At 38.4% G+C, this 24,391-nt stretch overlaps 3 protein-coding genes across 3 annotated transcripts; 2 read left to right on the top strand and 1 right to left on the bottom strand.

Moving 5' to 3' along the window:
• Window positions 1–102: 102 nt before the first annotated feature.
• LOC126369111 (SUN domain-containing protein 5-like) lies at window positions 103–22,897 on the bottom strand. The gene is made up of 9 exons (XM_050013404.1): window positions 22,830–22,897; window positions 21,927–21,984; window positions 7,197–7,427; window positions 6,569–6,649; window positions 5,569–5,659; window positions 4,365–4,420; window positions 2,004–2,181; window positions 1,463–1,580; window positions 103–318 (listed from the first exon to the last, which is right to left on the bottom strand). The coding sequence occupies exons 3-9, from the start codon at window positions 7,201–7,203 to the stop codon at window positions 103–105; spliced, it is 747 nt and encodes a 248-aa protein (XP_049869361.1). The 5' UTR covers window positions 7,204–7,427; window positions 21,927–21,984; window positions 22,830–22,897.
• LOC126368981 (uncharacterized) lies at window positions 11,181–11,798 on the top strand. Its single transcript, XM_050013257.1, has one exon. It carries the CDS (start codon window positions 11,181–11,183, stop codon window positions 11,796–11,798), a length of 618 nt encoding a protein of 205 aa, XP_049869214.1.
• On the top strand, window positions 11,943–12,818 carry LOC126369110 (uncharacterized). Its single transcript, XM_050013403.1, has one exon. It carries the CDS (start codon window positions 11,943–11,945, stop codon window positions 12,816–12,818), a length of 876 nt encoding a protein of 291 aa, XP_049869360.1.
• Window positions 22,898–24,391: the final 1,494 nt, after the last annotated feature.

The raw sequence follows: 24,391 nt of genomic DNA, 5'->3' as shown, positions 1-24,391 counted from the left end.
CATGAATAGACAATATCTGTCTATTGTGAAGTCAGCTCTGAGCAAAGTATAATTTTAAACAAAGAAACAGATTATGTTTTACAGTTTATTTGATAAATCTTACTATTTATACAGATATTGTGAGCTGTCAATATTTTGAAACAAATGTACTCTGTAAATACAGGTGTAACGTGGGTTGCCTTGGTTGTTCAGAACTCTGAAAACAAATTGTTGAAAGGGAATATTTTGATGCAATAATGGATAATACTGTTTGGCCGGTCCTCTACGTCGATACTCCCCATCCACTGCTTTTAACCAAGTTCCATTTGTAAGGATACCCTGAAAGAAAATGATTCACATGCATTCCAAAAACACAAAAATATCTTTGTTTAGTGGGTAACATGTTACACTTTGAATCTAATTATAACATAAATATCTTTTTTGTATTTCGTCTCATCCGCCTGGGGCATCTGAGTATAGCCGAGGAAAAGTAGCTGCAAGAAAAACCTCGGCACAAGGGCCCTAGATGTTCTTATAAAAGTCCGTTTGTTCTGCTTTTGAAGACCATTCTCAATGAGGGACTTTCCAGACACCTTCCCCAGAAAGAATATAGACGGCGCCGGTCAGATTTAACTTGATAATCACCTATGTTCTCATTGCTCGGGGTACATAATTCTTTAAAAATATAATCTAATGGCAGAGGCATATACAGGGTGTTAGTGACATCGTAACGAAAACTTTGAGGGATGATTCAGACCATGATTCTGAGTTAATATCAAGTGGAATTTTCCGTCGCAAAAGTATGGAACTAAAAATATTAAAAAAAAAAACAAACATTTTCATGAATTTTCCGACAGGAAATTCCACTTGATATCAACTCAGAATCATGGTCTGAACCATCCCCCTCAGTATTCGTCACGGTGTCACTAACACCCATACCTACTTGTATGGCTACTTGTATGTACTTGAATGGGGTGCAAGTGACATCGTAACGAATACTGAGAGGGATGATCCATCTCATTATTCTGAGTTAATATCAAGTGCAATTTCCCATCGCAAAAGTATAGAATTGAAAATAATTAAAAAAAACGAAAAAAAAAAACATTAATTTTGCGAAGTCTGAATCATCCCCCTCAGTATTCGTTACGATGTCACTAACACCCTGTATATGTATAATTATAAAAATAATTAATAATTGTAGCAGGATATTTCGTATAGAATTATGTTGCTTCTCTTTATTTTGATCAGAATAGTAATGATCAGAATGTGTCGTGCCTGGGTGTAATAACGCTCCATTTATATCCAAAAACAAAGATAAAAGATGCATATGTCTGTTATCCATGAAATTAGAAGGTAAATCTGTACAGCGCCATCTGCATTCTTATAGGGGAACGTCGCCTGGAAAGTCCCTCGTTGAACGCAGGATCTCCAGATCGAGAGTGGAACTCCAGACACTAGACCACGGAGGTAATTAACAACTTACGTAAAGAATGAAGTTCTTGGGCGCGCTCAAAGCGGTGTCCGGCTGCACATGCTCCACGCTTAGACACCGTATTCGAAGCTGCCGTGGCAAGTCTAGGTTGAGCTCGCCGTATGAACCACTGACAAGAAAAAACGTAAACGGTTTTATTTTTATAACACTTACCCGTGTTTACCTAAGGTATTTATGGTACTCACATATAAGAACAAATATTATGCAATTCCAACAATATTACATACATACGGCTCAAATAGACAACCTCGTTTTTTAGGTCTGTTAAAAATGGATTACTTCTAAGTAGAAGCCTCTGCATCATAAATTGACACCACAACAGCCTATGTACGTCCTACTGCTGGGCAGAGGGCTGTCCTCTATCAACTGAAGATATGAAGTTTCCTCCACGCTCCACTGCGGGTCTATTTATGTAAAATCTTTAAACTTAGTTAATATACCCAATACATCACAAAATAAAATTAAGGTGGAGTATGCTATATACTCTTCCGGTTTATTGTTAGGTCTTTGCCCAGTTGTGGGACGTGTATACCTAAAAGGCCAGCAATCCGACGGGGTTGGCCTCCGCAACGCAAGGATAGTGTCTGGCGGCGGCGCGGCCCTCCATAGTGGCACCACACCCCACAGCACGAGTTTTCCTCCCCATTCCTTCGTGTATTTGCCTTTGGACACAATTATTCCGTGGACATGCCCTCGGTCTATGTCGATATCTGTAAATTAATAAAAATAATTACGATCAAAATCTTTAGGTGTATTTTGTGCGGAAAATACTACTACATAGATACTGTAAGTACTGTAAGTTGTTGATTACCAGAAGAATAAAAGAAAAAAACAACTAAAGGTCAGTAACGAGAAGCAATAGGTCTATTCATAAGCAGACACATTCGTAATATTTCCAATCGAACCAACCGAGTCGTACGGAGTAGTTAATGAATAAATAAACTGTTATGTGATAGGTAAGCCTATCGCTAACTGTAGACGCTAGACGAGGTAGTACACCTCGGACACTTCTTACAAAAATGTCATTCTTATCGTGAGCTGCCTAACGCGTAAGTGCGAGCGAGACAGTGCACTCTCCCCTTACTGCTTAGAGGCTTACGGCTCTGTAAGCAGAGAAGATGAGGTCTCGGCGCCCAACACGAATTGGTGTGGGGTGGAGTTACCGTTCTATACGTAGTATTCTTTATTCTATGGTGGTAGTTAATGAATAAATAAATCGCTGACGGGTATTCCTATCTAAGTACCTATGTGCTATCATTACTCGCGTGACAGTAATATCGCAATTTGTATTTCTTCGAAGCGATCACTGCTAAACAATTATGTCCTAGAAGGTATTGAATTCATGGATACCGTGCCTTTATTAGCTAATTCTTTTCTGATGGATATTGTTATTAGGCAATTTCAACGAATATTTTAATTTTAATTAGCGAGGTCTGGCGTGAATACCTAACATTACAATTTCCTACAGTGACTACCTGGGTCGTCTGGTTAGAATTCTAATTCGTGGAGCGTACTGAATACTTGAGTACTTGTAATTCACGCCCGGTTCGTAAATACAAGTGCGGCTGGAGCAAATATCTCGAGCGATGAGGTTGAGTTACTGGAGCGTATCTGGTGGGAGTTTGTGGGTCATAAATTGGATGTGACGGCCGAAGTAGGTTCAAATATTTTAGATTGGGCTGATTTCGGTGTGAATGCGAGCGATACGAGCATACCTACTCTCTTAGGGGGATGTTTGACAGGTCCGGTTTTTTTTACAAAAGCCGTAACTGACCATCCAGCCCGCGAAGGAAAAACCAGCCTAAAGCAGGTTAGGCTACATACTTCCGAAACGTCTTTATCTCTCGTCGTCTCGGACTTATGGGTTTCTTCACGATGTTTTTTCCTTCACCTTTGATCCAAATTTGAATTTAGAAACAACTGAACTGAACTCAAACATCATTGGATAGTGAGAGTCAAGCGTAATTCCAACTGGGCTACCAGGGCTTCTGAAGTAAACAGTAATCATAAAAAAAGCCGCCCCGGAACGCTTCCAACGCCCCGCCTCTGTGTGCATTGAACTTAAATACGCGCCTGTGTAGTAATCTCGCAAGTTTCGCGACATGCCGTCACGGGCGCGGGTTAAATCGCTGAGTCAACGGCGATTACTCATCCGATCGGCACTGCAGCGGTTATCTACGGAGACACTCCACCTCTCCTCACTTCTGATACCGCTAAGCTATAGAGATGACATTAACCTAATACTAAGCTACAACTGCCATTTGCAGTTTCGTGGTTCGGCTTTCTGAGACGTTTGAAAAATATAATTTATGAATCGATCTAAATATAAAAACGACAGGTCACTCACTCACTGACTGACATCACAAAATCTCAGAAACTACCAAGTGCACTAACAAGTCCCAAATTTTGCATGGGGTTCCTTTTAAGACGCAAGGACTCACTAAGACGGAATGTTGTGAAATTCAGCCCCCAAGGGTTTAAAAAAAGGGAAATTTGTATGATTTTATTAATTTGTTTAAGGTAGAATCGTGACATTTCGCGGGCGGACAGCTAGTACCTAAATTATATTTATGAATTATGACTTGAAAGCTGAAAATTCTGTTCTAAGGCTGAAACAGTTCCCAAACCTGATTTGGGAATTGTTTCAGTAAGATTATTATTTTGTTTAAGTATCATCTGTATTGTAAATTTAGAATATACTCGTAAGTATAGGTAATCCCTGTTGTAATTAATAGTTTTCTTACCAACCATAAAACAACAGTAGGTAGGTACCTTACCTACTTACTTCACAAGAAAATACAAGAAAAAGCGTCGAATTAAACTAGGCTACAAGTATAGCCAGGTTGTATAAGACGTTGTAGAATTAGAAAATATTTACCGTCAATTTACTTACCCATTTTATTCGCCTTTGATGTCAACATCAAAGTCCTTCGCAATCGCAGAGTACTCCTGGAATTGTTAAAATCGAAATATCCGTTCATTATTATTCATCGGAAAAAATAGAGGATAATGGCTTTGGCGGACGGTTATTTGATAGTAGTAGGTACCTACTTTATGGACATCTAGTAAATAATAAGCAAAATATGGAAAGCGACAAATAGCTAGAAAGAAGCTGATGATGTTTAAGTGAGGGCATACAAAACAAGGAATACACTCGACTCGTATGCCGATATGCCCGGGCATATCGTAAGAATCGACAGAAGGATTGTGCAGTTTTTGTAACAATTGGGCGACGGGCTGATCACCTACGGGTCGTCATATCCATCTTAGGACTTCGTACCAATAGCAGCAAATTGTAAAGGATTACGGGCGTATGGTGTTAGTGACATCGTAACGATAACTTTAAGGGATGACTGAGCCCATGATTCTGAGTTGATATTAAGTGAAATTTTCCGTCGCAAAAGTAAGAAAGTGAAAATAATTAAAAAGAACATGAATATTCCAAGAGGAAATTTCACTTGATATCAACTCAGAATCGTGGTCTAAATCACCCCGTTCAGTATTCGTTACGTTGTCACTATATAACACCTATACGTGCTTGTATGGTTATCTGTACGTACATGTACGGGGTGAAAGTGACATCGTAACAAAAACTATGGGGGATGTTTTAGCTCATTATTCTGAGTTAATACCTAGTAGAATTATCCATCGCAAAAGTATATAATTAAAAATACGTACGTAATTAAAAAAACACAAAAACATCATGAATTATTATTTTGCGACGGAAAATTCCACTTGATAATAACTCAGAATCATGGTCTAAAGTATCCCTTCAGTATTCGTTACGATGTCATGAACACCCTGTATGTATGTCGAAAAATTGAAATCAAAAAATTAAAGCTGGAATCAAGAATTTGGGTGTATACGAGTAGTATTTAAAATGACACCAGGAGCCTAGTGTTTTTATTTAGTTTCTTAAAACTTAACTACAATCGTAAATTACAGCGGCAATTCGATGTTCATTGGGGAGTGTGTAATTAGAAATATTTTGCAGCTTTATATTAGTTACGCAATCAACAGCGAATAATTGTCTTTGTAATTTACAATTGCAAGTTTATGAAACAGGGCCCTTGTGGAAAAGTTAAACATGCAATTACTTAAGTGCTTGCTCTGCTCGCAACAATTCACCGACTAAGTATTTCATTCTTGAGCAGCATTCTTCACCAACCGAACTTTGTTCTAAGCCCACTGAAACAAACACCGAGTTTTAAGAAAAAAAAGTAAAAATGACGTCACAGAGACATAGGATTTCAAACGAAAGGAAAAATATGCTCTATTCATAATTGTATGTAGGACTTATTGAAAATTGGAAGCTGTGTTTATTGACCGATTTGTATGGAATTTGGCACAGAGTGACCTCAAAACTGCGGGTAAATGACCTTGCGGTCATCGACCTTGGCAGTGGCGGATTTACAAATTTGCCGCCAGTAGGCTATTCAAATTTTGCCGCCCCTACTGACCTCTGAAATTCGATACTAATTATAGTGGAGTGCAAAGCGCTACCAAAAACACGGCGCAAAGTTAGCAAAATAATTATGTTCGGTTGAAGCCCGTACAGACGTAAGAATGTTCAGTATACTGTGCATTACTAAAATGTTATAACACTTGTCACTTGTTTCTTTGTGTATAGAGGTATAATATCTATTATTTTACTTCTGTAAGACAAAAAAAAATTTGGGCCAAATTTGCCGCCCACTAAAATCTGCCGCCCTAGGCTTCAGCCTACTCAGCCTACTGGTAAATCCGCCACTGGACCTTGCATTTATTGTTTATTCCTCGAAAGTACTTATACAACTTTCTGAAGTGTCTCATTACGTTTTAGACAATCAGAATATAAAAAATGAGTATGTTTAACACTTCGTCTGAAACTACTTTTCGGCGAACCTCTTTTGCAGTTCGAAAGCTTATTTAGTATTGATTTATTGTCAGCTACAAGATTCAATGGAATGATGTAGGTCAGAACCCCAATCCCGTTTCGCTACTAGACTTCTAGATTAGAAAACCTTCGACGAAAACCAATCTTTCCGCCTCTAATGCTACTTCCATTAAGAAAAAGCTCTTAGGAATATAAAATATTTATATAGTAGACATACTTACAAAGCGATATTAAGTTCGTCTGAGGCATCATTTTAATAATTAAAGCCGTGCTTGGTACAGAATGTGACATCCAAAGTGCTGCTGAAAATGATGTAGGTAGGTCGGTTTAGCGCACATTAATAAATTATTAGACTAGACAAATATGAGAATATAATTATGCGAATTCTGTCTCTTCTCCTATCGTGTGGGTTGTGAGGTGGAGTACCAACCTCATCAACCCTGGTGTCAGGGTTACTATTGAGCCGCCAAGCGCCCCTGACAAGAATTATGTAACGACTACGTACTTACATCACTAAGTAGTAACCGGAACCAACGGCTGTTAAGCCGCCTTCCGAAGCACGGACCATCTTACTTTCGGACAATCTGGTGATCAGCCAGTAATGTCCTAAGCAAACTAGGGACCACAAAGTAATTTTTGTGATATGTCTCCACCGGAAATCGAACCCGGAACCTCCGGATCGTGAGCCCAATGCTCAACCACTGGACCACGGAGGTCGTTCTACTCTGTTCTATTTATAGAAGTAAGTGTAAGTCTACCTAGAAGAGTAAATAATTTTAATACTTACCTATAGACTTATTACACGAACTCGTGTGGTAAAAACAGGAGTGAGACTTTAGAAATACTAACTTATCATTCCCACGATGATAAAGAGAAATGCGAGAGATATCAGTGTTTTCCCGCGGCCTTTGTTCTTCACTGGTGTTTGTTTACAGCACGCTCTGCCATGCTTTCTTTTGTACAACTTTCTCTTATCTCCGTGCAAATATTCGCAGATGTTTTCCCGCAAAGGAGCCAGGGATCGCGTTTCCCACGTCTGTGACGCAACTTTCCTTGATTTCTTCTTTTCAGGAACTTTTGCTAACGAAAGGAAAGAATGGCAATTAACACGCATACTTACTATTATTAACTTAAGTGTGATTACGTACTTAAATAAACTTTCTTTATTGCAGTAATAATGAGCATTATGCATGCATTGGGACGTGTAGTAATTCAGTGAAAAAATGTTTCATTTGCCATTAGACGCAGTCCATCTCGCAACAACAGCATTCAGTTGCTTCAGGAATAAATATAAGTACGTAAAAAACATAAACAGCCCTATACGTCGCACTGCGGGGCACAGGGCTACTGGGCAATTAGGTAGCCGATGGGAGTATTGAGCAGTTTTATTTTTCCAATTTTTGCTCGTGTCTTAATATTAGGTGATTAATTAGGCCGTTAGCACAGCTCATTTGATATTTGTGCAAACGGCGCATGTCATTATTCATGGCATGGCAGGTGGTAGCACGCTCCAATTGCATTATGCAAGCTGTTAGGTCGCGCCGAATCGGTTTTTGGGTCGTACAAATTAAGGGCAATTGCAAGTTTGGATTTATAACGTGAATTTAACTCGTCTGGGAATTTGTAGAACAAACATTTTGGTAAATAAAAATAAATAAATGAATATTTTAAGAGATCTTCTGAATCCCGTCAAGGGCTGCTTTTGAAGTCTCTAAAGTGACTCGCGAAATTCAAATAGCATTTTTTATTAACCTTGAATAATTACAACAAAAGAATCACGCTTTTATACAGCGTCAGCTTTTTTCTATTTTCTGTAATTGGCAATTTAGATGTTTGTAGTTTTAATGGAATCACAAACTACACTACATAGTAGGTCACTGGTTCACCGCTTGCTGACCAAGCGGATGTCAATATATCAAACTGTGTTGTTTTGCGCAAACAGACCCGTCCATGTTCCTTTATTATTTACAGCCATAAAACCTCGAACTAGTAGGCACAAATTGTTTTAACATGTACATCCTAGATGGGATAAATCCAGGCGTACAGCGGTTGGACGTTTCGGTTGCGAAACAAAATCTAACAAAACAAACTCGGTTTGTGACATTTTTACCTTGCCCGAAAATACCTGGACATTTCTGAGAGTTTTATTTCCACTATTCAAACAAGTTGTTGATGAACGTACGTGTCTGATTCAGTTTCATTTTTAATCCTCTGTCCTCCTTGTATGTAGAGCTCGTATTGGTCGGTTGCATTTAAATATCGTGACAAAGGACATGTTCTTCTAAGAGTGTACTAAGCTGATATAAAAAAATCCAATAGTATTTATTACCACTGACGTGTGTCTGAAAATCTATCCTAGGTGATTGTAGTAGGTACTGCTATCATACTCTATCCGACAGAAAAACTATCGAAGACATATTATGAACCTCACTGATTTTATTAATTGTTTTGTGGAGCTTTAAAATAAAACCACAATTTTTTTTATTTAGTTGAAAAGGAAGTAATTTTTTACTACCGCATATTATATAGAGTTCGGATACATGTTTGTGTTGAACAGACAGTTTATTAGAATGAAAACACGTCCTTACACTACGGATCACCCACATAACTAAAGCTCAACATTCTATAGCCACAGTTAAACTACACTCACTCACTATAATACATTTCAGTAATGCAACGCTGCAAACGTTACTGAAGCTTTTAACTGCGTAGACAATGCGCTAATGTTTGATAAAGACCTTGCCTAGTAACTAATTTACTGTACCTAACATATCCATGAGTTTTGATAAATGTATAGAGAACTAACTTTCCATCCGCGTCGGTTATATCGCGCACTAAGTCCGCCCCTGTACCTACCCAAAGTCCTTTATGGTCAAACTGGCATAGCAAATTTTATCTAAATCAGTTCAGCGGTTTAAGCGTGAAAAGGTAACAGGTACAGACAGACAGACTTGTTATTGAATTATTATTTGTAGGGGTTGTTTAGTAGTCTTATAGGTATCAGGGTGTAGCTAAAACTTTTTTGTGTATATTTATAATTATCGGCCCCGATTCCTGCAGACACCTCTTAATTCAACTTCAACTTTATGGTTGTATGGCAACCGGTACCTCTTAATTTTATTTTAAGTAACACCCTTCATCTCATTATCCGCCAAAAAGGAAAATGACGTATGATTGACAACCGTTAATTTTAAAATGAATGAGTGAATGAATGAATAATGCAGGTGATTAAATAGGCAACCCGATGATATTAAACCTGCTTAACGTGTGTGTGAGTTGTCAATTTAATTTTGTCGGGTTATTGGCCAATACAAAAATTTAGGAGGGATTTGACGTATGCTCCATAAATTTTATATTTGTGGATTGCTCGTCCCTTTCCTTTTCAGTGGATAAGAAAATTACAGGTATAACTTAAAATGAAATAAGATGGTGTGTACTGAAATCAGCACCATTATGCAGTTTATAGCTGTGGTTCCTCCGAACACAAAATAAATGAATAAATAGTCTACGTAGTGCAGAATACATTATATGTGATATTAGCTAACTGTGATTGCTGCTAACTAAATTAGACCAAATTAAATTTTCAATCAGAGATGAATAATCCAATGTTATCATCCGAAATTCAATACGACACTAGGATTAATATATTTCAAATTTGCTAAACAATTCAATTTGTTAGAAATAATCGCTTAATTTTCTAATAATTAGAGTACCTATTCAATGTAGCTGTCATTAGTTGGTATTGAATTTAGATGTTATTTCGTTTTGTGTTTCAAATAAGAAGTATAGGTAGGTACCTACCTAATTAAAAAACTTTAAATAAGTAAATCCGTAGTCGTTGACATGAGTTATGTCTAGGGCATCTGGCGGTTCAATTAGTGCAACAATAGGGTTTGTGTGATCTTTCCTGAACCGACAACCCACTACAGGAAGAGTAAAAAAAGTAAAAAACAACTAATACTTAGTTGGGATTGGTATAAATAGGTTAGAGTCACAGAACTCTATGCGTACTTGTATTAAATAAAGGTCAGTGGTTGTAGTAGGCACTGTAGTAGGTAACATAATTATACCTACATCAATGCGTTAGAATCTAAAAATTAAAAATGCAATAAAATACAGTTACATACCTAAAGAACACCAAGGAGGTGGTAATTTATTCTTTTGCGAAGTTTCACTGCTGTCAAAGCTATCACTAGACCGTCTATACGCACTTCTTGTTACCATCACCATATTAAAATTAATATTTACTATAGGTTAGAAATAAAACTAACCGTAAATATCACTGAAATAAGCAACCATCCTGAATCTCGATTAAAAAATAAATAAATCAAAATTTTGGCAAAAAATTCTGATTGTATCTTCCCGCCTTATTGTTTTTTTTTTCTGAGGCAAAGGTTTTTCAGCATTAAGCATTCTGCCTAAGTAATTCCTATTAAAAAATAAAATTATTTTGTCGCTATTTAATTACGTATTTTTGCTAATGGAAATAAAATGGTATTGTATTTGTATTTTTTTTTAATAAGTAGGCTAGAAGAAAACTAATTAAGCTTTCACTTTATTTGCAATTTAAGCTAAATTCATATTAAACGTGACTCAAAAGTATGATACCTACTTTCTTTGATTTAGAAAACTATTTGATTAGCTAAGTCAATCTACGATAAAAATTTGATATACTTTCAAGATGAACTTGTCCTAGAAAGTTACGATTGCTTGACCCCGTTGCCGTTAATGTACGATAATTGTTTCCTCTCGGATATTAAATCTTGAAATTTGAATTTCACGGGCGAGGTTTTAAATGAAATGTAATATTTGAAGCGGAACAGTTTGTTTGCCATGTTCGTGATTGTTGTCGTCGTTTTTGTTGCGTCGCAGGCAGGTGCTCACGAACAGGCGTTGAGCACGTCGCCGCCCCCTCCCTTCATGGACCTGTTCACAGCAGTCGGGAACCACTACTACCCGGAAAATCGTAAAACGTACTCTGATTCGCACTACGTCTCATGCCCGCAACCTGATTCCTTAGGATCGATCGCGAGCATCCTCGGCAGCGCTGCTAAGATCGTCTTCTCTGTAGCGGCTATAGCATTCCTGAAAATCATCGGTGGAAAAATGATGCTGTTCCCTCTGACATTCATATTACTCGCAAAGATGGGACTGAAAGCCGTGTTGCTCTGGCCAATGATATCGAAGATGGTTAAATACTTCAAAAAGAAAAAGAAAAAGGATCATAAAGGTCGATCGGCGGTGGATTGCTCGGACAGGATAGCGTGTGTGATGCATCGCGCGGCGCGGGATGGGTGGGGCAGCCACCTGGGCGCCGCCACCGCCTTCACGCTCATAGACGACGTCCACGAAGACAGCTCTTACGCTAAAATATTGTTGACCATTTTAGCCGGCGACAAAGTTGCCAAGTGTATGTCAGTGGAATGCACTTCCGGAGTGGACGTTAGCTGACAACCTAATGTTTATACTTGACTAACTAGGCCAACGCGACGTTATTGTAACCCAGATATTTTTACGTGTAAAATGCTAACATGCAATGTTTGAGTATAAGTTTATAAGTACACATGCATTTCAGTTGGTTTGTAATTATTCACCATGGAGTTGACGTGTTTTGCGGTATTTGTGTCGTTTTTAATTAAACTAGCGTTATGTGTTCCCGAGGACCCGGTGATGTATTTGCCTTCGTTTGAAGTACGGCCGGTGGACATGAACAGTAGGATGTATCCGTTCACGAATGCGCACAACCAGCGTTTGATGCCGCAGCAGCGGATTCTTCACACGGCCCCAGGGTCGGCCCACCAGTCACGCCCGATGGAAGCTGTGGCGGAGAGGGCGGACGAGCACGACGATCACAATTTTACGGTCAACGACATTGTTGAAGCTTTGAACGTGATAGCGGAGCATACTGACGAACATCCTGAAACTCGAGGCGCTAAGAAGGAGTTTGGGTTCCCTCAACCATTGCCGTCACCGCCGACGTCTTACCCCCCGTATCAACGTCCGTACGGAGCTACGCAACCACAGGGGTACGGATCGTACGCGCAGACGCAGCCTGCATACCACGAGCCGACGTACACCCCGCAAGTCCACGCCGCACCAAAGACAGTGAAGCCCCTCCTCTCTGGTCTTCTGAAGCCCGTGTCGACCAAAGTGGCGAGTAAGTTGAGTGGCTTGCTCGGATTAGTGCTAGCTCTGTTCTCAGGCTCCTCGTCAAATGGCTTAGCTGCGGGCGGGCTCAAAGATATTATCATAGACGGCATAATTAAGCCGCTTCTCATCGCCAAGGGCGGCATAAAATCCCTAATAAGTAAGTTATCGATCCCAGTGATATCTTTGTTGTTAATAAATGTGGAAGTGTTGATTACAATATGGTGGTTATGGGAGGAATGTCCTGAACCAACTTATTCATATTCTAAGCCATCTTATGATTATAATAACAATAATAATTATCATACTAGTGCTACTTATTAATGATATTTTAATTTTAAAAATCAATCCAGTTTCTTTAATTTGGTTTGTAAATATTGTATTTTATTTAAAAGCTAATTTATGTAATAAGTAGAATATAAATGCGACTGACCGATATTTTGTACATTTTACGCAATAAATACATTTTTATAAATTTCTTTTTTATTTATCCCGTAAGAAATGGCAGACGTTTGACTCTATTTGGGGCGTTTAACTAGTTCATATTTATTTGGGTAACGTAGGGTGAAACGAGACACTGGTTCGCTATGGGTTCGTTTGGCATGTAATGATGTCAGGTGACAGGTGTCAAGACGCCTGATTCGTTAGAGGATCCCGTCAGCCCTATTACCTTAATTGGGCAAAGGGCCCAATCTGCCTACAACGAGTAGGTACTCACTTAGGCTTATTGAATAACACTGAGTTCGTAACAAGAATTTTATTGAGTCTTTATAGAGTCATATTATTAGCATAGAAGCGAGGGCTGAGTCGTGTTTTTTTATTGGGCTTTTATGCGTGGGTTGCTGAATCGAAAACAATCTGTGCTTCTCTTTATTGATAAGTATATCTGATGTAGACATGTGCCTAGACTCCTAGAGTGGGATAACAATGCCTAATTCTAAATCAATTTCTGAGTAAACAGTGTAGAAATAATATTTATTTACTGGATAAAGATAGAGAGACATTGAGTTTATTTATAGGTAACTATACCTACCCACTGAATATACTTTGGTCTGAGACTTATTATAAAATACATAACAACCTCTCACTGAGGTGTGGGTATCGGTCACGTCCTGAGATAATGAAAAAATCTACAATGAAAAGTAAAGGGAAAGATGGGTAGCACATCATATAAGGGTCCGTCACGTTAAAGAGGACATAATCCTTCTGTCAAACATAAGAACTAGGGGTCTAACTAAACAGGGAAATTTGAAATTTGCACATATGAAAGTAGATGCGTGATTTTATCAAACGTTAAATAGGTCTAACACACATGGGTCTAACAGAAAACTGTGTGACGTGTGGATACTTAGTTCATCTTGCAATGGATTGTTTGAATGTGTCATTTTTTAACATAACATAAACAGCCTATATGTGTCCAACTGCTGGGCATAGGCCTCTTCTCAGTCAACCTGCTCCACTGCGGGTTGTTGGAGGTGTTTTTTTTACGACCGATATCAGGCTTAACGTGCCCTCCGAAGCACAGATCTTACTATTTCGGACAATCAGGCGATTCGAGCCTGCAATATCCTTACCAAACAGGACAGTTTCACAATTTCGACAATGTCCCCATCGGGAATAGAGCCCGGACCTCTAGATCGTGAGCCCAACGCTCTAACCACTAGACCACGGAGGCATAGAGTATTGCATTGTAAGTAAGTTCATAGAATAGGCTAGTTTCCAACTAGTCAAATCAGTAACTTTTTGCTTAACGCCAAAACATGAAATTACTATGGAATCTGTAGGAAAAAGCAACCTGTGACGCCATAGAACGTGACGAAATATCGGCACTAATTATTACTTTCTTTTTAATTAAATTTCATAAAAAAGTTAAATAGAAAAAAGAAAACGTTTTAGTCACCTTTAGATCTGTCTTTACTTAGTTATCAGAATTTCATAATTTATATTTGACCTAGGAAACTACATAATTAGACATAGTACTTGGTTCTCGCGACAACCAAAATACAATGGGTACCAAAATAGGCCACATCGAAGCAATTCTTCTAAAAAAGCAATGTTGCTATTTGACACTTGATTGCATTGCGCACTTACTTTTATATGCGCCAATGTCAAATTGCGATATTGGTTTTTTAGATGAATTGCTTCGATGTGGCCTTTTTAACCCCCCTGAATGATAGAACTTGGGTCTTATTCACCATCAAAGTGCGGCTGTTGCTGGTTCACATCGTCTGTGTTGTAGGAGTAACACATTGACGTAGTATTATTCCTTATCCTATGACATTGATCTCTGTAATATGAATCTAGAATTAACATAGCGTGTGGGGAGTTTAGTCTAGCAAGTTAATTAGACATTTATAACGTGGGTTACCACGCAATTATCATGAATGTAGGTACGCAGGTATCTGATGTAGATTATCTAGTTACAGTCTAGTTCTATGTGTTTATATTCTAGATAGAGATATATAACAATCTGTTGACTTAGCATCTGAATATTGTTATTGACTGAAATCAAACACGTAGATAGATTCAAATTAGGATGTTTAATGAGAATTATTAGGCCGAATCTAAGTGAATGGTGGCTCACCTGGTAGGTGGGGTTACATCACAGTTTGGACTCCCGTTTTTTACGATAATACGATTTATCGACAGACATGTATATAACGTAACAATATAATATGGCATTACTTGTATCTCCGAAGGGGTAGGCAGAGTATATACGGTATACCATAACATAACAAGTATTACCATCCACCAGCCACCACCACCATTACCATCTACAGCTCTCCAGCTAAGTTCAAGACCCATGTAATAAAGGGCGAGCCTATTACCCTTAACTGGACAAAAACCACGTGACATTAGTTATTTATGATCCACACGAATTCAAACTCCTAAAATCGAAATAGTCGAAAACAGAAGTTTAGAGCCCGCCGAGCTAGTCGGGATTCAAACCCGTGACACTACGTTGTTAGTCACTTCTCCGTTTTCCGAACAGGGGTATACGCACTGCTGGGCATAGGCCTTCCCCCAAGGATCTCCACGACGATCGGTCCTGCGCTGCCATATTAGACAATTATTTTAGTGCAATGGAGAAACGACAGAATCGCTCTATCGGCTTTACGCCATGTCCAGAAACCTGAACGCTTTGTAGGTATGTTTTTTATTAGCTTCTTAGCAGCGTAGCAACAGTAGAACATAATATATTAGTAGCAAATATAACCAATTATATGCAGGGCTATCATGCGCAACGTATTAAAATTATCGATCTATTCAATAAATCACTTTGACAAAGTGAAAATGTCTATTGTCCTTGAGAATCATTACCGCATTCATTCTTTAACTAAAACTTCTAGACACGATAGGCTTCGTAACTTATGCAACCTGCTAACCTACAAACTACCTAAAACTATATATAACGCATATGGCATGAGGACGTGGACATACTTATTACCCGATATATTGAATAAGTTACCTAAAGACAAACAAACGGACATACTTACTAACATAAAAACATGTAAACGTACTTTAAAGAATTTATACTTGGGTTCTATAGATGTAACGTAATGTTATGATATTATTGTAACGAGGGAGCAATTTTCATTCGTTTCTCGCATAAGCCTTATTCAGGCTTTTAGATAAGCGTCTTATACTGTGTAAATAAATCATTTATAAAAGTGTTTTGAACAAAATATAAAAAAAAAATGTTTTTTTTTTCCCTAAAATGCGTGTCGCGTGATTTTGTTCGTATTTTGACAGAACCATATGACTGGGTTCACATATTAGCACAAATCGACAAAACGACATAGGTAAGTATATCGTCAGAATGGATAAAATTACCGTGACAAAACTTTATCACGTTGAGCATGTTAGTCTTCCGTATGTCTGTCATATTATTGGCTTAAACTGAACACCTCTGATACACTGCCATTTAGCTAAGAGGTATATATCTACTGCACTACCTTATAATCCAAACCACTTGTGTATTAAGCAAACATAACGCCTTGAAACGTCTGCATAGATAGTCTATTTAGTAACAATATATAAATGGTCTAATATGTATATTATTACTATTGTATGGCCTAAGTTATATTGGGGTGGTATTCCCTTCGCAGGTTGGAAGGTCAGACAGGCAGTCGCGTCTGTAAAAACCCGGACTTGTCAAATCTTCAGGTTAAGGCAAGCGGACCCTGTGAAGAACTGGATAACGCTAGGGATATGATGGTCTATAAGTGAAGCCGTGGTAATCCAGCTGGAGGAATGCTTGACTCTCATTGTGAGGTCTCAGGTTCAAATACACCCAGGTTACAAGTTAGGTTAGCCTGTGAGGGCACGGGCAAAAACAATGCTTTCAAAAATTGTTTTGGAATTCATGATTATCTTGTGCTCAGTGATGAAGGAAAACATCGTAAGGAAACCCACATCCCCGAGAAATGCGTTTTGAAAGTAGGTACTTATGTGACCTAACCTGTATTGGGTTGGTTTTCCTTTTGCGGGTTGGAGGTCAAACAGGCAGTCGGTCGGTCTTCTGTAAAAAAACTTCAGGTTAGGTAAATATGAAATACGGGATAACGATGAGGAGAGGATGAAGTATACAGGGTGTTAGTGACATCGTAACGAATACTCAGAGGGATGATTCAGACCATGATTCTGAGTTAATATCAAGTGGAATTTTCCGTCGCAAAATTGATGTTATTTTTTTAGTTTTTTTAAATTATTTTCAATTATATACTTTTGCGATGGAAAATTCCACTTGATATTAACTCAGAATAATCAGCTGAATCATCCCTCTCAGTATTCGTTACGATGTCACTTACACCCCATACAAGTACATACAGTAGCCATACAAGTAGGTATGGGTGTTAGTGACTCTGTAACGAATACTGAAGAGGATGATTCAGACCATGATTCTGAGTCGATATCAAGTGGAATTTCCTGTCGGAGAAGTCATGAAAATTTTAGAGCTTATTTAAATTATTTTCCGTTCCATACTTTTGCGACGGTAAATTCCACTTGATATCAACTCAGAATCATGGTCTGAATCACCCCTCAAAGTTTTCGTTACGATGTCACTGACACCCTGTATAATGTGTTCCAGTTTACATGCACGTATTCAGACAGGAATCGTCACACTGTGCTTAAGGCTGCGTTTCCATTGACGCGGAGCTGTGCGGTGATGTGCAATAATCGACCAATTACCATGAGGGAGAGAGTGACAGGGCGTCTTCGTTTTTCGCTCTCTTGAACTCTGTGATTGGTCAAATTTTCATATCTCCGCTCTTCTCCGTCCATCTCCGCGTCCGTGGAAACCCGGTCTTAATACTGGTTTCAATTGCCTTTTACTGGAGTGCTAATTGATTTGTTATTGAAAAGTATTTTCATATTCCATAGAACCATAAATAAGTACAGAAATGTGTTTTAATTACCAATCGAAGTAGTTATCTGTTTCATATTGAATGAGGCGAGGTGTAGATAATTATAGCCATTTATAATATTACTATTCGTGCGGCTTTTGTTTGTCAATTGTGTGAAAGTGTCACCTTACTAGTCAAGTACAATAGTGTTTCGACCTATTTCAGTATAGATTACATTTTACAACAGCTTCAAAGCGCGGTACGAGTTAGTTCTGTCCACAGGATCTGTCGTGTCGTCAGTACAAAACCAGTGCTGTGACGTTCATTAGCATAGTGATGTAGCAGATCAATTCTGTTATATTTAACTGTATCACCTATCGATGTTAGCTAAGCGTTGCGCTCACGATTTGGAGGCCTCGGGTTCGAATCCCGGTCGGGACATGTCACAAAAAGTGATAGTGTCCTACCCAAACTAGGAGTTTGGGTAGGAAATTACAGGCTGATCACCTGATTGTCCGAAAGTAAGATGATCTGTGCTTCGGAAGGCACGATAAGCCGTTGGTCCCGGTTACTACTTACTGATGTAAGTATGTAGCCGTTACATGAGTCATGTCAGGGGCGTTTGGCGGCTCTACAACCCACACGATAAGAAGATTAGGTCTTGCATCCTCCACATTCATCAATCGTTTGATACTCGCAAGCCGGTTCAGAGTAGATCGTACTACTTAGACCTTTTCTAAGGACATATCCAATTTGGTCAATGTTCTTCTAGGTTCTTCTAGGTCTTCTTCTGCCAGCCCTACCAACCTTCGCTTTATATACTGCATTCGTAATCCTATTATCCTTCATCCGCTCTACATGTCCAAACCAACTTAACATTCCTTTCACAATCTTAGTCACTGTATCGTCTTTTACATCACATCTCTTTTCTCGCACTGTTTCTCACTCTATCACTTAATTTACCACCGCAGATGCTACGCAACGACCCCGTTTCTACGGCATTAATCCTACTTTTTTTAGGCGTTTTAATTTCGGCAAAACATTGCTTCTTGCCGGGAAGAGATCGAAGCGGCGTCCTTGACGCGAGCACGACTTCCTGTTCATTACATCATGGTATAAGAACACCAGGTATGCTCAAAACTGACAGCTAGCATTTTCAAGGTTAGCCCAGCTGACGTCATCCGACCCTGCGTCGCCATTTCGTAAAAAAATAAATTTTCCACGTCCAATGTTTTTAATTTACTTTGCAAGGATATTTTGTACATTTAATAAAAGGTTTACGTACAGTTTTCATGATTTTTGTATACGTGACACATATTAGTAATGAAATAAATTAGTCAGTAATGTATTTTAAATATTAAAATTCGCGTCCTTGGAATGTTGGGGATACCAATTGAATGGTAACATTTATGTCATCAATGGGCTAGCAATGGCGGCTTGTCATAGGATCGTGCATACCCATGCGTAACATCTCTACTTGGTCTGTGAGAAACCCGGTGTACTTATACCATGCGTTACATAGCATTCTGCTTCAAGTTTGACATTGGGTGACGTACTGAAGAATCGAATATTTTCAGATATCCAATATTTTATAGAAAAAGAAATTACTCCATTTTTAAAGGACGTTATTCAAATGTCATTAGGTACCTATAACTCTTTGGCTTTTTTTTTGTAATGGCACTAGTGATGTCTTTGTGCCAATGACAAGTTAAAAGATTGGGAAATGGAAAGGAAGGAAAAACTATCTGGAACGGATATTTACGAAAAAGATCAGGTAAGTCGGGTAAATATAGTTGGAAACTCTTTAATGGTAAAAACACTGGCTGCTCTCTTTTTGTGTGCTAAAGATTGGGTAGTAAACCTTTTTTAGTTTTTTATATAAGTAACTTTTGCGCCGGGAAAGTTCCCAACACACATCACCTGTGACGGAGCACTGGCTCTAGTCCGTCTCATGGTATAAGAAAACCAGGTCTGCTCAAAGGTGACATTTCAATTTAGCCCAGCTGACATCATCCCACCCTGCGTTGCCATTTCGTAAAAAATAAATTACCCACCACCGATGTTTTTTATATTTACTTTACAAGGAAATTTTGAATTTTTAGTAAAAGATTTATTTACAGTTTTAATGATTTTTATTTATGTGACAAGTAATAATAATTAAATATATTAGTCAGTAACTCACTTAATTTTCAATAATAAAATTTACGTCCTTGGAATGTTGGAGATACCAATTTAATGGTAACACTTACGTCATCAAAGAGCTAGCAATAGCGGCATGTCATAGAATTGAGCATACCTGGTCTTCTTATACCATGGTCCGTCTGATGCCGTCGTGTTCATTAGTCGTCATCCAATTGGTCCGTACTAATGCGCGACCACCTGCTAACTGGGAACATGCATTCAACTTGAATACTAGCGATTTGCTCTCGAATGTTCCTTGTTTGCTCAATTCCAGAACACGAACGCTGTGGACTTTACTCGCTTATTTCAGACAGTAATCTAATTTCTATGTTCACTATCAAGCTGAAAACATTTCTAGAGATATACACATAGGTGGGTATTTTGTAGGTGGGTACCTATATAAACCACTGATGGATTACGGCGTTGACAGCGACCCCCCGACGGCGATTCCCGCTACGGCGAGTCTTTTTACGGCGAGTGGCTTGACGTCGCGTCTGTCATTTTATGTTTGTACAGTTCAGAACTCAATTTTAATCTCCCTACATAAATATTTGACAAAAATATCTTTATCAGTGAGTTTTTATTTTAAATATAGGCTGCTTACCGTAAATAGTACCACCACCACCACTACCACTGCTCTATTTTTCCTAAAAAGTAGCATGGAGGATGCTACATCGACAAGAGTGTGGCTCTTAAATTAGTGATCACCGTAAATCATAATTATGCTCCTTCGGTTGTTTGAAGGTTGAGAGACAGGCCTAGCAGTGGGGTTATTTATGCTTTTTTATGTTTTAAATACCTGATATGATTTGTAGTCGAAATATTGCGACTTTCCTAAACATTTTTCTGAGTATAAGATTAAACACGGGAACAAGATTTTCGCAAATATTCCTTTGGTTTTGACACGTTGTTTATGTAGGCAGGTTGTACGGCGCGACTGGTAAATGAGATGTCGGTCTAAGTAATATTAGTAGATAGGTAGGTACTCAATATTCTAGATAGCGTGGGTGTCGGCGTAATAATGATATCTAGATCGAAAGAATTTCGCACGGGCAGGAGGAGGACTCGGTGGTGTAATGGTTAACACGCTCCTCTCGGTTTGACAAGTGCTGCGGCTTCAAGTCCCGTCCGAGTTAGAAAAAAAAAACGATTTCATTTTTTCTTTGTGAGTTTCCCTAAGCACGCAGGAGTGATATAAAAACAACAATAATTTAAAAATAGTTAAGGTTCTTTACGATAAGTTTAAATACATGTAACTGTAGACTTGTCGGTCAAGTAATATTAGTACTTAATATTCTGGATAGATAGCGCCGTCGTCGGTTTCATAACGATTATCTATGTATTATTTCGATCTCGAAAGAATTTCGCACGCACACGAGGAGGACCAGGTGGTGTAATGGTTAACACGAGAGCTGCGGGCTCAAGTCCTATCCGAGTCAGACTTTATTTTTTCGATTTAATTTTCTCTTTGTGGTAAACGAGAGTTAGTAGAATTGGAAAAGCGAACCAATCACAATTTGACGCATGACCTGTACGTATCAAACGGTTCGATCGTGCTATATTTTGTGGGAAAATGCAGTTTCTACCCGAGAATATTTTAGTGTCAATTATTTTTTCGATATTTAAAAAAAATATATCTGTAATTTATACCTTCTGTTTTTTGTTCGGACAAAGGCTACTATCACGCTCATATTGATATCACCTATTGATGCATTAATTAGTCTGTTATGTTACTTAGAATTCCGAGCATATTGTAGACTATAGACACTGACTAATGGATTATGTTGTCTAACACTGTGGATTACTAGTCCATGGATTAGTCGTTTGTAACCTCAATACACTAGTTACAATTTTCTTCTTCTCTCTTGTGGGTAGTGAAATCAAATGTACGAAAATACGTCACCTGCTTGTGGTTAGCTGTGTCACCGGTAGATGTGGTTGTGAGCCCGTTTGCGACGACACTTTTGGGTATCATATAATAAGACAGATATAAACATCAGATGAAGCAAAAAAAAAAAAACACGTGATGGACTTCGCAGGCTACGTTCCCCGAACAAAATGTAGATGGCGCTATCTAGATGTAACGTGATAATTACTTATTTTCTCATAGTTCGGGTATCTAATTATAATAATTATATTGTTGACGAATATTTGGATCAGATATGTAATATACGATTCCGACGACCCGATTACTCTAGCCATAGAGGCGGCCAATCAGCACGCGACACCAAACACTTCAGGACCCCGATACCGACCCCGCCAGCTTGGTGGACAATTTCCTTCTCAATCAGCGCTTATCGCTATCGACCCGCTAGGGTCGATTAATTCTTTCAAATGTTTTTCCTCTCAGACGACGCCCTGAGCCGAGGTTGGCGCCCAACTGGGCACCCTCAGGCCTGTTGTCTTAAACGTTGTACCGGGTGAGACCCTGCAGCGCTCCCCATTTGTCCGTTCAAGTAGTTAATGCCATCTGCGGCAAATCTACAATAAGTCACGTCAAAAAAAAAGATCACATATGTATAGAATTATGTTGCTATTTGCTTCTCTTTATTTTGATCAGAATAATAATGGATGTTATGTTGAAGTTAAATTTCTAAAGCCCCATTTATACATTTTTTTGAGAATGTAGCCTGGATAGTCTCTTATTAACTTACAGTGGCATCAATGAAGTTAAATAAGATAATAATGTTTTCGATTTAATTTTCCCTTTGTGATTTTCCATAAACACGTGAGTGCTATAAAAAGAAAAACGAACTATTTACTTCCGTTTCTTATGCGCTAGCTCATAACAACCAAGATAGCTTACCTTCTATGAAACTTGTGAGTACAGCTAAGTGGCCAAGTACACCTGAGGACTGGAACTCTACAAGTGACTGTAATGTGGGTATTTTTTATGCTGCTGTGTTGCTTTTAGCGCGATAGCTTTAGTAGAACCTAAGGAAAGGACATTTTATTATAACATAATATAATAGAAACACCTCATAGTGCTTGCCTTTATGTAAAAACACACCCCGACACTCCATACAAACAACCTTGTTTTACACAGACATAACAAATTGACGGTATCGTACACGCGCAACTTTGTGTGTGACGTGTGAGGGGTGCAAATTCCAATACCTAATGTAACCGTCGTTAGGAAAGAGGCTTTTATAACATCAGTTAATATTTATTTATTTATTACCACACAAATAAAAAATTAACCAATGAAGGTTCACAATATAAATAAATAGGATTTATTTTATACTTGACTTAAAATTCACTGAACTAATTAATTGCGTTCAGATTATATTTAATAAGTACTTCAAATATTAAACGTCCAGTTTTATTGCAAATTATAGCATGTTGTGATGAACAATCGCTATGAAAAATAAATATTTATAGATGCCACGCAGACGCGCCAGCGCGGGGAATTACTGTGAGATCAAATATTGGAATCGGACGAAAGAATTTTCCGATTCAAGACTAAAGTATGACCGAGGGGGGTGAGGTAAATCTAGATCAGCCGCTGGTGGGGAGCGGGGAGTTGCCGTTCTATACGTAGTTATTATTCCTTATTCTATGGTAAAAGGTACAAAGGTAGTATGAGATTTAAGCTTACGCTTACAAAACAAAGGTACATTACATTTTCAAAGCAATACCACATAAGCTTCAATAAAAATTGTATCTATCTATAAAAGTATTTCATTCTTTGTCAGGAATTAGACTAAATTAAAAAAAAATACACAATAAACAAAATCATGGGCAGAGGAAGACCTAGAAGGACGTATTGTCTTTAAAAAAAGGTTCAGTATAATATTCTCTGAATGGGTGCGCGTGTGAAACGGTTATTAGATGTGGCAAATGGAATATCATAGTCTTTGCTCATCCCGGTGGGAAATAGGCGTGAGTTTATTCATCTACGTGTGAGTACTGGCTTGTCATAAAAGCCAATTACTCAGGGATGGTGTCCCCTCCGTCACGATGAAACATTTATTGGGCGATAGGTTGATCATCTGTCACTCATCAAGGACCGAATGTCCTTTTAATATCAAAATCCCATTGTTTAACTATTGTGTCTGGAAATCTCAGCAGCAAAAGCAAAACAACGAATGTGGATTGATAGATAGGATAGATTTGAGATAGGTTCGTTTTTGGGTTGATCGTTCAACGTTCAATTTCACTTAGGGCTATACAAATCTATCAAGGAGTTGGCAGTGCCTGCTTGCCAACTGTCAATCTGGCGCGGTCGTGGTGCATTCGATTCTGATCTATGAATAATACTTTGATTTATAAAATAGAGCTTTTAATACGATTCGCGCAATATTGGTAGTTATACCAATGGTAGAAATGGGCAAGTATTCAAGAAAGACATGACGTAACATAGTACCA

This window comes from Pectinophora gossypiella, chromosome 8 (assembly GCF_024362695.1).
Source record: "Pectinophora gossypiella chromosome 8, ilPecGoss1.1, whole genome shotgun sequence".
NCBI lineage: Eukaryota > Metazoa > Arthropoda > Insecta > Lepidoptera > Gelechiidae > Pectinophora > Pectinophora gossypiella.
The sequence above is the reverse complement of the archived record's forward strand: the minus strand, read 5'-3'. Positions and strand labels throughout refer to the sequence as shown.

What these genes read in the sequence shown, in the direction of transcription:
- LOC126368981 (XM_050013257.1), top strand. Translation starts at nt 11,181, where the DNA reads ATGTTCGTGATTGTTGTCGTCGTTTTTGTTGCGTCGCAGGCAGGTGCT.
- LOC126369111 (XM_050013404.1), bottom strand. An exon ending in GACGAACTTAATATCGCTTT is followed by an intron (nt 5,660 to 6,568) that starts GTAAGTATGTCT and finishes TGTTTGTTTCAG; the next exon opens with TGGGCTTAGAACAAAGTTCG. An exon ending in TCGGATTGCTGGCCTTTTAG is followed by an intron (nt 1,581 to 2,003) that starts GTATACACGTCC and finishes TTTTCTTGTCAG; the next exon opens with TGGTTCATACGGCGAGCTCA.
- LOC126369110 (XM_050013403.1), top strand. Translation starts at nt 11,943, where the DNA reads ATGGAGTTGACGTGTTTTGCGGTATTTGTGTCGTTTTTAATTAAACTA.